General features: G+C 37.5%; 1 protein-coding gene across 1 annotated transcript; it reads right to left on the bottom strand.

Moving 5' to 3' along the window:
• Positions 1–537: 537 nt before the first annotated feature.
• On the bottom strand, positions 538–8075 carry LOC104274769 (angiopoietin-related protein 1-like). The gene is made up of 2 exons (XM_009870496.1): positions 8045–8075; positions 538–1238 (listed from the first exon to the last, which is right to left on the bottom strand). The coding sequence occupies exons 1-2, from the start codon at positions 8073–8075 to the stop codon at positions 538–540; spliced, it is 732 nt and encodes a 243-aa protein (XP_009868798.1).
• Positions 8076–12058: the final 3983 nt, after the last annotated feature.

Below are 12058 nucleotides of genomic sequence, written 5' to 3'. Positions count from 1 at the left end.
GAAGCCATGGCAGGTGAGGCTAATTAAATTTTATATATCAAAATACCTCTCACTAAAGGTAAAAAGGAACGGCCTGATGCTGCCCTATGGTACATAATACTCTCCAATATGCATTTTTAAAGTGTAGGTACTTCCCTGGACATTTCCTTCCTGCACGATATGTGAAGATGAGCAATTATAGGAGATCAACTGTGAACATTCATACTGGAGCAAAACCTTCTGAAAAGCATGTTTATTTATGTATATCTCATATAAGACACCATATCCTGGATTTTATATCTGACTCCTCTTATGGCTAAAATACCATAAAATTTAAATCTTCTGGTAGAAGCCTCAGTTTCTGACAGTGAATTCTAACTTTTGTGCTCAGTAGATGACTATGTCCTGGTCCAGTTCTGGACAATATGCTATCATAAAACCTTTGCAGAGGCCCAAATTAAATTTGCAATCATGATTACTTAGTGTGATTATTCAGTCAGTGTGAGTTCACTTCAGTCACTGGACAAAGAACCCATGTTCCTTTCAAACATGGCTTATCTACAGTTCAACTTTTGGACATGGGCATGACTTGGTTGGATATGACTGGCTGTAGTCAATGGGTTTGATCATCATCCATGCAAACTTGCACAAGTGTTGCTTGTTGCAGTCCTTCTGCCAGTATATCACATTCCTACGGTTTAGATTTGCTCCAGCACACGCATCATACCACCAGCCTCCCCCGGGAATGCCATTGTGTTCCAGTTTAGCGCAGTTTTGAAAGAAATTGTCATTGTCTCTGTCCTTGGTGGTGAACTTCTGGTTGTCATGGAGATAAGCTTCTGTGTCCAAGGTCAAAGCATCAGTGGCGTTGCCTTTGTAAAGACCAACCCTGATTCGGTATTGAGACCCTTCATCTTCAATAAGGAACGGTTCATACTGTCCCCATTTGATTTCCGCATTGAGGTCTACAAGTTTAACTCCAAGAATATATTTTGTGGAGCTGCTTGTTAACTGATGCATATATTCATTTCCTAACCAGTGGTTGTCATAAACAGAGCCAAATCCATATTTGTAATCCTGCCATGTCCTATCAAAGTCGACAGTACTATTCGCTGTAATGTGCTGGATTACTGTCCAGCCACCATCCTGCATGTTGCAAGAGACAACAATTGGGTCGTCCTTTGGTTGGATGATGTAAAGACCATCTCTGGAATTTCCTTTGGAGCGCTGAAAAATCTCAAAACAATCCCTTGGATAGTCTGATTAGGAAGAAAAAAAAAAGTTTAAAAATGAATTTCTGTTCAAGTAGTAAATTTTAGATATTTAGCTCTATCCTTTAGAGTGAGTCAATGATTGCCATCTGACTGGAAACTGACTCTGACTTCACAGCTGGTGGGCACCTAACTCAGCTAAAGAAGGAAGAGTTCAGAGCAGAACATACAGGAAATGTTCAGAAATTCAGAAAAGGGCTTGTTATTCTGTCATACAACAGAAATGTGATTTTCCATTTATGACAGAAATATGGTTGAAAAACCAGAAGTTACGTACAGACCATTCCTTTTCCTTCTGTGTTCTTCCAGCCTGAGTAGTCAGCAAGTTTGCAATTCCATGTGTCGGACCACTGTGTTTAATTACTTGAGCTAGCCTTATCCTCTACAAATAAATTCTTAACCGTCTCTGCCCATGACAAGGAGGTTGGACTAGATGATCTCTAAGGTCCCTTCCAGCCTAGGCCATTCTATGATTCTATGATTTATATTTCAGGCATCTGTAACACCCTTGAATTAAATTCCAGTAAGTGTGACATATGTTCATTGATAAAAGGGAGATATTAAAGCACATTTCTTGCTTATACAAAACTTAAAAACATCTGAGGATTTTCTTAGGAACAGTTCTTGTCACTCAAACTCCACGCTAAATCTTCCCACTGATTTGTGGGCAGAACTACAGTGCTGTGCAGTGCTGAACACCAATCTCAGGAAAATAGGTGGAAGTGCTTTTCTATGCGGGAGGTTGGACTAGATGATCTCTAAGGTCCCTTCCAGCCTATGCCATTCTATGATTCTATGTTATTGCTTATCCAGTAGAGTCAGAGGGTGATAAAAATGCATATAAGGCTTGGGATGACCCTGTCCATTGGGCTGAAATATAAATACCGTGTTTTTTAAATTTAACTTGCTTATAAAGAAACTTCTTGCTATAGTAAATTATCAGTCATCTCTCACATGAAGACATAATGCTCTGCTCTTTACAATTGACCATGAGACTTCTAAGAGCCAGAATATAATTTATTTAAATATACATTTTTGTATGTATGAATTCATATATGGAGAATTCCTTTTGTAGAGAAGGATGTTATTCAGTGTCTTTTCTGTTACTCAGAAATATGTTTATGAATTGAAATCACTCACTTCTCCGTACAGTTGAAAGTCATGTCATTAGAATATGGGATATCTGTAATCTATATTTAATAAAAACTTGACAGTTTTAATATCTCTATGAGAATAATTTCTAGAGATGATCTGTGATGTAAAATAACAGTTCTTCAGACCTATGAAATCCCATGTTCTGTTCTGATAATGACTGGTAGGAATTTGGATACTATATTTAAAACTTATTTTTTTCTTCTGGGAATCAGGGATAATTCAGGAAAAGTATGGCAAGATGTCCTTTTTTTTTCAAAAATTTGCCCCCCCCAAGAATGAAAAATATTTCCAAAGATAAAAATTTGAAATAAAAGCTCAGAAAAAAATTCTTTTCTGCCCAAATCACAGACCAGAGAACATCTGCTCACCCTTTTACTGAACACATTGTTATTCTTTTCCTGAACAGAAGAGCAGAGATTGAACACTTTGGTTAGTGTTATTAAAAAAAAGGCCCCAACTTTCTGGAAAGAGAAGTGTCATGAGTGACTATTTTATCTACTTCTGGTCCTGTAAGGAAATATACTATGCAGTCTTCCTCACAGAATTATTAAATTTCTTCTGTTGCGCCTGGGAAGCATTGTAGGCTTCAATACCTGTCACACTATTAGAAATACTTATCTGGTACCCAGTCTGATTTTATTAATGTCCACTGTGCATCTTTTTCTCATGTCATGTTGTCCTTTAGTTAAATCGTGCTTCTTCCTGTGTAATAAGCCCAGATGGATGGACTGTAAGGACAACTATATTTTTAATCAGCCTTTGTTTTCTTAGAGTAAATTCTGGTAGGATAAATAAATTATGGTAGTATTTAGTGTAAGGTAAGTCTTCTGTTCCTTAATTGTCTTAGTAACTTTTCTGTACCTGTTCACTGCAAATTAATCTTCTAGAATGTGGGTAACATTGCGACACAATATTGTAATGGCCTTATACAATGCCACTGATTGTGTCCAAGTTTTTTGAAAAATGTCTCTGTTGATATATTCTAGGACTGCATTTATTGTATAGTTTCCTTTAATCTAGAGTCTGGTCCTTGGATCTTTGCAACTGGTGAGGTCCTTACCTTGCAGTAAACTCTAGAATTGTATACTTATTACTTAAGAATATTTTTTTTTTTTCTGTGTGATATTTTTATCAGCATTTCTCTACTTCATATTATCATTTTTAGCAGCATAGTCCTATTTTTATATCAGTATACTTACTAAGAATACTGAAAAGCAAATACTTCCATTCTCCCCTTGATTTTGTGGTTCACTTTTCTACCCAAGTCACTGTAATTTTCTTTTCAATCTCTACTGAAATTGTAATGTAATCCTACCTTCTCTGGTAGGATTGTAATGTAATCCTACCTTCTCTGTTCTATTCAGTATTGTATTGTAGGCTTTGTAAAAGTCCACATGGACTAAACCTGTTAAATAGTATTATTCATAGTAACAGTATTGTGTTAAATATAGTCTTTTATATTTGATATTCAGAAGTTTCTTGGTACTTCTAAGCCATTCAGGACAGATTTATAGGAGTATATAGGCTTTCCAAACCTTTTTTTTTTAAGCCTTTCATTACCTAATAGAATTTGCAGCCATGAATAGAATACTTTAAATCTCAATACTATCTGCATGACATTGTGAAATATCCTGAAAGAGCAGAACCATGAGCATGACTCTGTACCCTAGTTAGAACATTCACCTGGTAGACACAGCCTGACTCCAAACTTGATCCCATGATTTTATAGGATGATTAAATGACTTACAGAATTATATCCAAACCAGCAATATACAGTGACACCCTCCTCAGTGAATATTATTAATGCAAAATAGAACACAGATGAGAAAATCACTTAGGCTGATTGTTACAGGATTCACTTGGAAACTGAATTTTATAAACCCTCAAGTGCCATCATTCAGAGGAGGAAAATTAATCAATCCCACTACTCTTTTTGTGTACATTTAACATGGAATCTACTCTGGTAAAAGTGTAGAAAACCTACCAAGCTGAACCTTGCAAGCTAGATAGGCAGAAGGATGCCTCAGTCAGAGGTACCAATGGGATTTAGGTCCTGAGGTGTTAGTTGTAAGCTAGACATGACTATCTAAGAATAAGTCTTCAAATGCCAAAAAATACTTTTAAGGAAAAAAATCTGTTAATTTCTCTTGAATTAGATGGCAGCTGAGCAAGCAGTTTCAAGATTCTGGACTTCAGGGTAGGACATATTCATATTGCAAAGTATTTTTGCAGGGCTAACTTTTAAATACATTGGCTGAAAACGTTACAGCAAAGCAATGGAGTAAAACACAGCGCGCATCCAAATCCCTCTTCTCATGAATACCTTTTTCATTGGTGTTACCCAGTCTCTCATAGCCACTTTGTGGGAGAAGGTGGGCGTTAGCCAAGGCCAGGAACACTTTTGTGCTCACTTGCACAGTGCAATGAGAGAGCAAGAAGAGAATAAATCCTGCTGACACCTTCAACAGCATCATCTTCCTTCTGAGTCAGTCCTCCTGCAGCAATACAAAACCATAACACAGACTGGAATTGGACATGGAAAGATTTATGACTTTTCGTGTGAAGGTCCTGAAGGAGAAAGGTATTGAAGTATCTAGCTTCAGTATAGGGAGTCTCTGCCAAAATTGGCTTCTGCCACCTTTTGGAGGCTTTCCTTTTGCTGATGTCTTATGCCCTATTTCTGACTGGTCATTCCTCTGACATGAAGCACTGTGCTGCGACACTTAAAATGTCTCTCACCTCTGTCACCTTCTCCATGCTGGGTAATGAAACGTAACATGATTTTCTGTGTGACAAAAAGCCATAGAAAGGAATGTAATGACAAAAGATAAAGCATATCTTATATCTATCGGAATTGAATTTTGCTTATTCCCTGAGTCCAAACTGTAGGGAAAGAGAGGCACCAATGGTTGAACTGGCAGAAACAGTAACACTGGCTCTGCTGACTGTCTGTAGTTCAGACAGTACTCAAAGACATGGCTGTCTGAATGCAGGGAATATTTCCATACACTGGAGAACTCATTTCAACACATATGGACTACACTTTTTATGAACTTCCATCTACAGCTTTAAATAATATGTCACAGATTTACACACCCTCCCCAATCTCAATACACAAAGAACAAGAAATTTTCTTCAGCCTCTTCAAAACACACAAGGGTTCAATATATTGAATCAAAACAGTTTTGAGCCTCATTTTGTCCTCCTTTGGGGGTTACACATCTATTAATCCTCTACTCAACATAGCAAGAAGGCTTATGCTATTACTGGAATAAATCTGGGAGTCCTCACTTAGACAAATCCCAGCTGGACTGAAGAGGAATTCCGATACCAACAAAAGCTTAGACTGAATCAGCATAACAAATGCTTCCCATACTCTCAAAGGAGACATTTAATCAGACTCTAGCCAAGCTCTTTTAATTTTTTTTGTATATTTTTTAAGGACTGAGCTCCCCACAGTGGCTTTGACAAAGGCAGAAAATCGATCTAGCAGCTGTTTTGTCGGAGCTTATTTTCTGCCGGCATCAGCACAGAGTCTACAGAGGCCAGTACCCTTCTCCACAGTGGTTTATGTTGCAACAGAGACACATTCCTTAAAAATCTAATAACTTCGCAGCAGATTCAGCAAACAGTTCTCCAAAGCAAAAAAATACTCGGCACATTTTTTTAAAATGTCCAATATGAATCATTGCAATAAAGTTCAGATTTGAGAGTTACATTTTATACCCACCATACAGAAAATGAGCTTTACCTAAAACAAACCAGTAATAATTCTGATTATTAACAAAAAATTTGTTATTTTATGCAAAGCTGGTGATTTGACATGGGGATTGTAATAAACTGGAAAACTACCTTCCATGAAATTCAGCACAGGGTTTCCCTTAGAGAATTTAAGTTCTGCTGTGCCCGCATCTCCCACTATCATGTATGCTTTTCCCTGAAAGTTTCTATTATTGTTGTTATTATTATATTATAAATAACCCACAAGCATCACTAAATTTCAGGAAATCTGTTCTTGGATCTGGAGCTACTTTTTTATCTGTTTTTGTTTTCTTTTAGCATTTTTGACTCAGTCTTTTTTTCTTCCCCCATATTTACTCATTGAAATGAGTTAGAGATCCTTTTATTTCCAGAATAGAACTCGGTATTATAAATTCTTAAGAAAGCAACTGAAGAAAACAGCACTAGGCAGGCACCTTACCTCTTTCAAGTGAAGCTTGGCAAAGAAAAACGCACTCGAATGAGCTCATTCTCTACAGTTGTACTTTGCCTGCTGCTTAAGTCCAGGTGAATAAATCAGCTCCAACATGCTATCTCAAACACAGCAAAATTGCATCTTCATTATTTCTCACCATGCACTTCCTCTGCTGAACTTTGCTCTGACATATTGCACTTGCAAGTAAGTATGTATGAATTGTAAAGTACAAAGTTCTTCCATAATGATTAAAAGAACATTGTGATTAAATTCAATTTCCTTGATTAATAAGAGATGGTGATGGAGAACCATGAAGAGGTTTTAGTTCAGAAGATTATTTATGTTGCATAAATACAGCCAGGCAGATGCTGAAGTTTACTATGTCAGTTTGCAAAGGTGAACTAACTAGCTGCTATACTGCTAGTCACATTTAAAATTGCAGAGAGACAACTTGATAGGAACCAACCAACTATAAACCTTGTTACTTCATGTTTTAACATGAATGAATCAGTAGCAGTTTCTTAGAGCTATAAAAATGGAAAAACATCAAAGGAATGACAAGCTGGTCAACAGGCTTCTATTTTAGTTTATTTGAATTAACAAGAGTTAATTAATTCAGGTCAAAACTGTAGTAAATACATTAATTAATTCTTGTTATATAGCTGAAAGTTGTACTGTCTATCTGCATGGCCTGTAGATGATGTCTAATCTAGAGTCTACCCTTTTCAAGATGAGCCAATACTTAAGCTTTTTGCTCCTTGATCCAGCCTGCAATCCATTTTGATCAGATTTCATCCCTGAAACAAGGCACAATTAAAACTGATGGAGCATTTAAGTCCTGTGCAAGCTCTGCTTGAGGATTTGTACTATGCATAATTTCTGTTCATTAATTTATCCTCAGTGAAAGCACAACTTGCCAGGAATTGTATTTTATGCACAATTAAATAAATACACATAACAAATGTTTTAGAGAAGGTTTGCTTGTAACATTAAAAACTCAGTGATGTTTCTCCTCATTTTTAAAGTACAAGCAATGGTTTTTTTTTTTATGTTGGAAGCCAGAACAGTATCTTTTCCCTGACACTGGTAAGTAGCAGAACTACGGGGAAAAGTTTAACACAGTCTCTCTGCTTTTAGCATTATGCAGCTCAGGGAATTTCTGGTATCTATATGCTTGATATATATAATTTCTGGTTAGTACCAAGCTTTATGAACCTTGGCTAAGGCATGAAAATACTGTATTGTAGCTCATGAAATAATAAAAATGCTTTGAAACGATACAAATCTTGCTGAAATAATACACTAAGAAAGGGAAGGAGAAGGTACCTTTCCACTCTGTCCATGTTGATTCACTCTAGAAAACACCAGTGGTATTTATTGGTAGGTCTCATGTCACCCTGATATAAATTGGGGTGTATCTTTATTTCATGCCTTTGATTCCTACGTGTTTCATCACCGTTCACCTCCTCCTCCATCTTTCAATTTTTCTTTATTTTCTTGCTGTTTGCTTCTCTTTGTTGATTTCCAAACTTTCATCTGAGCTGGCAGAGCAGAAGTGAAGTGGGAAGCATTTAATTAGAAGGGAGAAGAAAGGGCAACAGCACTCATTTACCCATGCTCAGAAAGGCATCTATTTCTGTAGATGAAAACTTTGAAAAATAACAGAAATCATTATGTATCTCTCTCTGCTCTTAAGTGTTTTGAGAATGACTTTTCAGCCTTGAAAATCATGTAATAATCTTAAGGTAGGACTACTCTACATTGGTATGGTTTGGTAGTATACAGATTTCAAAATCATGCATTACTATAATGACTTATTGTTAGCCATGTTTATTAACAGACTTAGTTTCTCATCCCAATGATTGCATATTCCTTCTCTACAATATGTTGAAGTTTTAATTATCCCCTGATTCTGCTCAGCTTTAACTGGCAAGCATTCATCAAAGTTTTTCCAGTGCAAGCTCTCTTATGAGGGAAAGTCTCTTTACAAGTTCTCTATATTTTAACAACTCATGGCACAGCCTTGCAAAGGAAGCATTTGGCAGAAATTAAAAAAACTAACTACTTCATCAAGCTCAGAAGTTAGTTGCAAAGACAACCTGGCTACCACAGTGCAACTAATCAGACTCTCTGCTTAAGGGATATGAAAAATATCCATATCTAACCCATACAAGGAAGCAGTCAGTGCCAGCAAGGGCAAAGCAGTGTTAATTTAACTTCAGTAGTCTGGATGATGATGTCAGTAAGTGCCAATAAGCATAATGGAATCATAGAACTATTTAGGCTGGAAAAGACCTCTAAGATCATTGAGTCCAATTGTTAACCCAGCACTGCCAAGACCACCACTAAACCATGTCCCTGAGCATCACATCTACATGACTTTTAAAACATCTCCAGGTATGGTGACACCATAACTTCCCTGGGCAGCTTGTTCCAATGTTTGACAACCCTTTCGGTGAAGAAATTTTTCATCATATCGAATCTAAACTTCCCCTGGAGCAACTTGAGGCCATTTCCTCATATCCTGTTTGTTACTTGGGAGAAGAGGCTGACACCCACCTCATTACAACCTCCTTTCTGGTAGTTGCAGAGAGCAGTAAGGTCTCCCCTCAGCCTCCTCTTCTCCGGGATGAACATCCCAGTTCCCTCAGCTGCTCTTGATAAGACTTGTGCTTCAGACTTTTCACCAACTTTGTCGCCCTTCTCTAGGCACGCTCCAGCACCTCAATGTCTTTCTTGTTGTGAGGAGCCCAAAAGTGAACTCAGGATTCGAGATGCAGCCTCCCGAGTGTGAAATACAGGGGTAAAAATCCCTTCCCTGGTCCTACTGGCCACACCGTTTCTGATACAGGCCAGGATGCCGTTGGCCTTCTTGGCCACGTGGGCACACTGCTGGCTCATGTTCAGCTGGGTGTCGACCAACAGCCTCAGGGCCTTTTCTGTCAGGCAGCTTTCCAGCCACTTCTTTCCAAGCCTGTAGCATTTCCTGGGGTTGTTGTGACACAAGCGCAGGATGTGGCACTCAACCTTGTTGAACCTTGTTGAACCTCATACATTTGACCTTGGCCCATTGAGTCAACCTGACCAGATCCCTCTTGTAGAGCTTATTCATTTTATATGCTAATGTTTTTATAGAAACAGCAGTAGTCAAATTAACTTCTAGAGGGGCTACAGCCCTTCTAATTTTCTACCAGTGTGACATCCTTGTAGTCCTCCTGAGTTGCCTGCCTCTTCTTCCAAAGGCCATAACCTCTTTTTTTTTCCTAAGTTCCAGCCAAATCCCTCTATCCAGCCAGGCAGTCATCATCTCTGCCATCTGGTCTCTCAGCACATGGGGACACCCTGAACCTGCATCTTTAAGATTTCCTTCTAGAAGAATGTCCAGTCTTCCTGGACTCTATTGCCCTTCAAGATTGCTTCCAAGGGACTCTGTCAACCAGGCTCCTAAACAGGCCAAAGTCCGCCCTCCAGAAGCCCAAGGTGACTGTTCTGCTGACCCTCCTCCTTACTTCTCCAAGAATCAAAACCAGCATCATTCTGTGACTGCTATACCCATGACAGCCTCTGTCACTATGGGAAAGGCTTCGACACTGGCAGCAGCTTTCATACCCAGGGTCTTCAAAGGGCTTGAGATGGGTGATTTATAGCTTTGTATTGTTGCCAGAAACATGTAAAATGGTAACTTTCATGCAATAAACTTGTTCAGCATAACAACAAAAAGACACAAATTCTAACAAAGAAAAACCCATGAAACATAAAATGGCTCGCTGAGTATCTTTCAGATGAGAAGTTTTATGGGTGAACAGCACAAGTGAATGCTTTGGGGAAAAAAAAACCAGCAACAGAACCAAACAACAAAACCAGGCCATAGGAATACTTCTGCAACTTTAACTGACTTTGAATTGCTTTGCAACCTTGTCTAAATGCACTTCAGCATTTTTGTATAGAATCAGTCACAATAAAAATGTTCATAACAGTTTTCACTTGTTCTTGAACTTCTGAGATGGCAAAGGCATATGAAGTACGTGTTTTGCCTGACAATGCGAAAAGCAGTTATTAACTGCTGAAACACACTGCATGTAAGACTACTTTCAATACAGCTTCTAAATCTCTTCATACATTCATTATTTGTGAAATGAACCAAGGTATGTGTTTTTGATTGAATGTAAAACAAAGGCTTCCCTCTTAGAAACATTTAACTTTTCAAATATTCAGCAATATTTTTTTCATATTTTTTCTTCTTTCCAAGATCTGAAGTAAACACTAAAAACGTATTCACGTCTTCCTATTGAACCATAAACTAAACTGTAAATGCGTGCAAACTCAACTGAATTGAAAAAGGTTCACTTCCAACAAAAACACTGAAGTAGGACCTAACTTGAAAAATACATCCAAATGTATTCCAATACTCAGGAAGCTTTGGACACGTCTTGTAAATAACTTTTTGATTCTAAAGGTAGCAGAAATTGTCAGATATAATCATTGCAGTTGAAAAATCTTGGAGAGTATTTGTGTATAATGCAATTTAGGTGGCACCTAAATTAATACGGTAGAATTTGTGATTCTGAAAAAGTACATGAAGCATCATAAGGATTTAAAAAAAAAGGGGGGGGGCAAAAGAAAAAGAAACATAGGCAACCATTTTCTATCTTCTCTTGCTAAGAGTCTGAGAGAGAAACGTTCTTTAAGAGGGGTGGAAATTAATACAGATACTATAACGAAGGAGAAATGACAAACTATTTCTCGTGAAAGAAGGAACCATAGTAAGAGTTCTAAAGGTCAGATTCAAAAGTTCTTAAAAAATTCGAAAGTGAGAAGTTGTGCCAAAGAGTGGAATAAAAGGACAAATTCCTAAGAGTGCCTATATAGGAGTAACACAATAACACACTAGGATAAAATTAGAGGTTAAGATTAAAATGGTTACTATTAGCAAGGGACATAAAAAAGAGACAATTTTTCTGTAAATATATTGGAAATTAAAAAGCCAAACCCCAAAACTTGTTTTTTAATGAGGGAGGAGAGCAAACGGCACAGAATTTATGCCTTTTGTTTTTTATTGCAGACTTTGCAAACAATGATCACATACTTAATAAAATTAATTTTAATGAATGATTTAATGAAGGTGTAGGCTAGTTTAGGTGAAAAATATCTCAAAGGTACTGAAGAAATTAAGTATTTTCAAATTTTCAAAGCAAGGACAGATTAAATTTTACAGGCACTTTATGAACTAGCAGAAGTCCTCCCTGAACCATTCACAGTTAGCTTTTAGAAGTCATGGAGGACTTCACTGGGCATAAAAGAGTAAGATCTTTTAAAAAGGGGAAAAACTAAGAGAAAAAAAGAACAATGAGCTACCTAACTCAGAATATAAGAGAACTAAAAAAGCCACAAGATGGTAAGGTGATGAAAAGCAACCGGTGTAGACTGGTCAATAAAGAAGTCAAACTAGGCTTAGTTC

The sequence above is a fragment of the Apaloderma vittatum genome, unplaced genomic scaffold, assembly GCF_000703405.1.
Source record: "Apaloderma vittatum isolate BGI_N311 unplaced genomic scaffold, ASM70340v1 scaffold19235, whole genome shotgun sequence".
NCBI classification, from domain to species: Eukaryota; Metazoa; Chordata; class Aves; order Trogoniformes; family Trogonidae; genus Apaloderma; species Apaloderma vittatum.
Note: the sequence above shows the minus strand (reverse complement) of the source record. Positions and strands in the feature narration are given on the sequence as shown.

What these genes read in the sequence shown, in the direction of transcription:
- LOC104274769 (XM_009870496.1), bottom strand. Translation starts at nt 8,075, where the DNA reads ATGGAGGAGGAGGTGAACGGTGATGAAACAC. An exon ending in GGTGAACGGTGATGAAACAC is followed by an intron (nt 1,239 to 8,044) that starts GTAGGAATCAAA and finishes CTTCCTAATCAG; the next exon opens with ACTATCCAAGGGATTGTTTT.